A 6,000-nucleotide genomic window follows, 5' to 3' on the forward strand; every position below is an offset into this window, starting at 1 on the left:
GCACCCGCTGTAATAATTTTCAGTATACGAACCGGGCTTTTGCACACAAACGCAATACTGTGCTTCGTATATTCATCCCTTTATGTAATCGCGAACGGTCGCACACGTGCATAAACGTCACGTGTAAGAACGTGCTTTACGCAGTACCGAGAGTTCATGAGGATGCATCTCTTTTGCATGCAACTTTCTATCATATCGAGCCTGGTTATTCAAGAGCTTCACATTATATGAGTCATTGTTGATCTGCCTGTAAATAAATTTATATTTATGTATTTATGCGTCTATTTGTTTAAAGTAAAAAAAAAAGACTCGGAATTTAATTTTAACCATGTTTTACAGATTCGTGGTTTCTTATTATACTGCTGTCTTTAGACTATTATTTTAATGTAATGTTTTTATGTTTAATTAATTTGCAAGACTTCTCTTTCTTACTTAATACAGATAAAGTGGTCTACAAGAATTCTGTTTCTATTGGATTTGTGTTTGAAGAGAAGTCTTAATGAAAATTATACATAAAATCGTTTTCTTTATATAACTTATTTTAAAATATTAAATATCTTTGCTATTAAAAAACAGATTAATCTCTTTTTAATTACATTTACATTTAAGGACATTTTTCCCAAAAAGATTTTCTCCAAATTATATTAAAAGGTGAGAAAAAGAATAATCAGTTATTAAATTTATAATTGAACAAAAAATATCAAGTAATATCATATTTTTCTATAACTCGTTAACTTAATAGAATACATATTTATTACATATTTATTCTCTGCATTCGCTATTTCACATAAAATAAATCTGTACAACCTCTTTTGCAATATTGTAAGCTCTCAAATGTAGTTTACATTCTTTTCTTGTGTGTTTATTTATCCTGTATTCTATATTCAAAATACTCCATATATTCTGTCATAACTAAATTCAATTTATCGCTATCTGGGGATATGAAAGTTTAGAGAGAAGCAGCACAGAGAGTCAACGATAAATTCATTTTTCTCTGTCAGATAAAGAGGATACTGTGAAATAAAGGAGAATATATCGTATCTGATTAGTAGATAGATTTTAAATTTTTTGACGTAAGCGTTTTTCGAAATACTTAATGTATATTGATTTCGTATTTATATTTCCGCGATCGGAAGTAACGAACATACTTTCGTAAATGTAAGTCATAATTTGGGATCGTTAATGGTGTTCAAACTTGTGCGCGACAAATTGTTGAGAGTTGCGTAGCACATTAACTATACTAAACTAGTTTGACATTTCTCTTTGAAACTTTTGGTCGCTTGTTCAAACTTTAATCAGTTCCATTAGGTCTTCTATGATGTAAGTTATTTGAATATTTTTGGTTAGGTAATTATTTTATATGGCAAAGTTTTACTTCAAGAGTTCAAGATTACTTCAGCCTTATGACAAATTGGAAAAATGAACAAAGTTTGACGAATAATGAATAATCTCTCTTTCTTTTTCATAGTAATTCCTTTTTATTTGTCTCAAAAAGGAATTTTTTTGTAGATTGCCATAATTAGGTTTGTAAATTTTGAATAATAATATATTTAGTATTATATTTTTTAAATAAAAAGATTGCAGTAGAAAAAAATAATCTCACAAATATTCCTACTCGTAAATTTGTATTTATATGGCAACTTTTACATAGTATTTTATTATGTTTTATCTTTTATGTTTTTGCTCTTTCTCTCTTTATGAATATTGTTTTACTTTAGTTTCTTTTAAATTAAGATTGGCATAAAGATCAAAATAGTTCATATTTGTTTCAGTGCAATTTATTTTAACGAGGTTTCAAATTGCCGGCTTTTTTCATCGTATTATTACTCATTATGAGTAATACGCAAAATAAACTTCAAATCAATGATTGATTTTCTATGGATAGCGTAAAATTTTTTTACTATTAAACTTGCAGAACATTTTCTATGAGGAATTAATGTATAGCAGATTAAAATTTTCGTAAATTAAGAAATAGTAATAGATCTTTGAATGTGTTCATCAGTTTTATAAGATGGATTTTTCGGGAAATAGTTGTAAGTTAGCTTACTTATGACTTGAATGTGAAATGCATATTTATACATATTTCACACAATCTTGAATTACAATAAGAAATTTTGATTATTTATCAGAAGTAAACATATTGGTTTATTATTATTAGTAATTATATAAAACATAATGTGTATATTAAATGATTTAAAATTCATTAAATAACTTGGATTGAATGTATAAAAACAGTATTTGAATTTTATATTAATTACTATTATTGACTTGTAAAGCGCATCTAATTAGCGATATCAAATTAGCTTACCATATTAACTCACAAGTATTTGCATTACAAAATGAGCAAGTACATATTTGTGTGTAATGAATAATAATATACTCTTAAATAGATATTTATGATAATATACTTTAAAATAAATATTATATATCATAGAAAGAGAGAAAGAGAATTATGGAATAGAATGCAAATTTATAACGTTTGATATATTCTTTTTACATAGCGTGGATCACAAGTTATGCAATATTCAACAACATTTAGCACAGACCATCACCTTTATGTTGTAGATGACGAGTTCGGAGAAAAAACCGTTTCCATTTTGTTAGATGGCGAGGAATCGGAAATGATCTTTATCGATCATCCGCATGTAGAAATGAGCGTAAGTATTAAATTATTTTTATGCGTATAAAGTTATAGTATTATATCGCATAATATATATATATATATATATATATATATATATAATTATTATATACAATTTTTGTACACTTTCAGTCAATACATCCTTATATAAAAGCCTGAGATGCTTACTAGGGGGACACTTTGTCTATGTATTCTAATGCATAAATCTAGCAAATTCTATATATCTTATAGGAAAATTTTGTATAGTATTATAGGAAAATCTATACAGATTATAGAGGAAAATTTTGCACATAGTATTACACTCTCATTAATCGCGGGCTCTTGAATCAATATTGACTGGCAATATATTATAAACCACGTTCGGTTTTGATAGCTAAAAGGTATTTTATGTATTTCCTGTAACACAGAATGTTTCCATTGAATCAATATGTTATGCAGTGTTGTGCGGAACGCATAAATTCGCTTATAAATAAAAGACTGGTAATGATGTTTAGAGGTTTTTATCATGCAGATGATTGTAAGGATATCGCTCAATAGATTCTTCTTGTCAGATGTGATTACTTTGCTGCGCTCGAGTATTTCGTAATTCTTGTGACACAGATGGATTTCTGTATTAACGCAGCGCAATTTATAATTGCTATTTTATAATTAAAAAACATAATACCAGAGAGAGAGATAAAAGAGAGAGAAAGGGTGTGTGTACAGAATATATTATTCTCATCAAGTATACTTGTATTTTCACCCTCTTTCTCTTTCTTTCTCATCTATTATATCGTAATCTTACTACATTTTATACATAAAATAATATATTAATATATTATTAAATTACTTATCTGTAATAAACTAATTTTTATTTTAAAGATTTTCGGTTTTAAATTTTATTATCTTATATTCTGTTTATATTTTTCATTATAATATAATCTATTCTACGATTATTTCTCTAATCGTCAAATTTAGGGTTAGATAAGTAATATTTTTTACTTTGGTTATATATCATGCACTTCGTCAGTGAGCTAATCAAAGCTATCGCAATTACGTTGGTGAAAATTGTTCTTCATCCTGTCTTTAGTAGAATGTCTTAATTATTTCTTACGTTATCGCGACGACGATTTATTTTACGTAATTGCTATAAAACTAGATAAAAGCAAACTCGTTAAAAGTGATCAATAAGAGATTAAAGAATGGAATTAAGAGAGTGGCAACATAAAATATGTGACAGTCTTGAATTGAATTGTTCAGAGGAATATACAAAAGAAATTGCGAGAAATTTTTTGCAAAGAATGCACTCTATATAACTTTTGATATTAAAAAATCTTTTTTTTTTAAACGTGATTTAATATCAAACTTTTTAAAAAAAAAATAATGTATTTTTGTTGATTACCTTATTTCTTTCTTTACGTCAAAATGGCATGTCAGCAATTGTAATTTCTTAAAACTAAATTTAAATGTGCATCAATAATTTATATTACTTCGTAACAAACGGAATTAACTTTCTCTAAAAGTTTGCTTTCATAGAATTGAGTTTTGAACAAAATTCCTTCTGAATAGTACTACGACATTCATGTTAAATCGACTCCCTTAATCTGAACTATTCTTGGGATTTGTCGAGTTACCTACCTATCTAAGTTCACTCAGCGTGCGTTAATGCGAATTTCATGTACCAAGCCGTAAATCGACAAGGATTGTAACTTTAATATCGCAGTTGCAGAGTTCACTAAATTACTTGTATTTGTGCTATTTGTTATTTTGTAAAAAATAACGCGCTGCGGATACTATAAATAGTGATATTGGAAAGAGCATTTAAAGAGATAATTTTTAACACTCAAAATATATATAAAAAAAGCTATTATACCAATAATATAAATCATAATTGAAACATTCGAAAGCTTTAGATGCTTCGAAAGCTTTACTGACAAAATAGGCAGAATTTGATAAGCAAAATTTATTATCATTGCCGTAACAGTCGCGAAAACAGTCGTTAAAATATTTTTTCACGAAGAGGTTATTGTTTATATATATATATTTTTAAATGAACATTCCGACGTCGAGTTTCTTTTCTCGCATGTAAAGAGTTTTGTTCGGTTAAAGTTTAAATTCAGTCAAACTTTAAAATCTTCTGCATTTTTTCAACTTCTTTTTTTTTCCACGAGGATCTGCTGAAAATGAATATATTATTAAATTCATAATACTATTTGTCACTTTGAATATAATCGCATATATATTTCGAATTATTTTATATTATGTTATGGATTAATAATCTAACTAATATTTTAATTTACCACGACGTCGTTAGTAACTAATTTGTTTCAAAAATTCTCTTTTAGATGACATAAAATATAAAAGAGAGACAGCATCATAAAAATATAATGTGTTATTCATAATTTTATAAAAGAAGACATCCGCGCGCGCATAATAGTTATAGATATAAGCGTTTAATGTCTGTTAATCTCAATTTATGCAATTAATGTCAGTCACTATATAAAAATTTTTTGAAAATTCTTTAGGTCGAAAACTCTTTGTCGACATATGAGCCACATGCTTGCATCGTGGTTTATTCAATCGTTTCACGTACGAGCTTTCAAGTGGTTGAAGAGATACTAAATTATCTATGGCAAGAACATTACACTCAGGAACATACGGTCATCGTCGTTGGCAACAAGTCCGACCTCGTCAGAAGTCGGACAATTTCGGCAAATGGTAAAAAGCGAATAAAACGGAATAATATTTGTAGACAATGTTTTCGCTCTATTTCTATGTACTTGCCCTTTTACTTTATTTGCTTGGTGTTATATAATTTTTAATTTAATAGATAAAAAATTTAATTTGCAATAAATAATTCTCATATGAATTACACGCAAAAGAGAGTACTTAAAATTATTTATGATTAAAAATAGTCGTATGCCGATTATATGTATATTCTCTTATTATTATTAGATTTATAACCATTCTTTAAATTTTGCATAAAGAATTTAAATTTGGCCGAATATAATTTTGCGTGTAAATTTAATTAATTTAAAACTGCAATTTGTTAAAGACGGGAAGCAGTTGGCCACATCGCGCGAGTGCAAATTCATTGAAACATCTAGTGGGCTCAAGCACAATGTGGACGAGCTTCTGGTCGGCGTTCTGAAGCAAATCCGCCTAAGAGAGTCCCGCGAAAAGAAACTTCGACGTCAAGGCAGCAAAGGCAAACTATTGTCAAAACTGCACAATAGCAAAACTGTTCTGAGTCTAAACCTCGCTAGGGAAATTCTCAACAAGATGTGCTTGAACGACAGCAAGAGCAAGAGCTGCGAGAACTTGCACGTGCTGTGAAATATTGCGACGGAATATAGAGGAGGGAAAGCAGTGTTGGCGAG

At 28.4% G+C, this 6,000-nt stretch overlaps 1 protein-coding gene across 3 annotated transcripts in view; it reads left to right on the forward strand.

The window, feature by feature from the left end:
- Positions 1–6,000, forward strand: part of LOC115244938 — a 39,218-nt gene that overhangs the window by 30,358 nt on the left and 2,860 nt on the right. The window contains exons 8-10 of one of the 3 annotated variants that reach the window (XM_029822961.1): positions 2,545–2,657; positions 5,146–5,338; positions 5,676–5,956. In XM_029822961.1, the coding sequence (XP_029678821.1) occupies positions 2,545–2,657; positions 5,146–5,338; positions 5,676–5,956 (587 nt within the window). Of the gene's footprint in view, positions 1–2,544; positions 2,658–5,145; positions 5,339–5,675; positions 5,989–6,000 lie in introns of those variants that run through there. The other 2 variants (XM_029822962.1, XM_029822963.1) reach the window with 2 other exon arrangements.

Source organism: Formica exsecta, unplaced genomic scaffold (genome assembly GCF_003651465.1).
Source record: "Formica exsecta isolate Colony F162 unplaced genomic scaffold, ASM365146v1 scaffold893, whole genome shotgun sequence".
Classification (NCBI taxonomy): Eukaryota; Metazoa; Arthropoda; class Insecta; order Hymenoptera; family Formicidae; genus Formica; species Formica exsecta.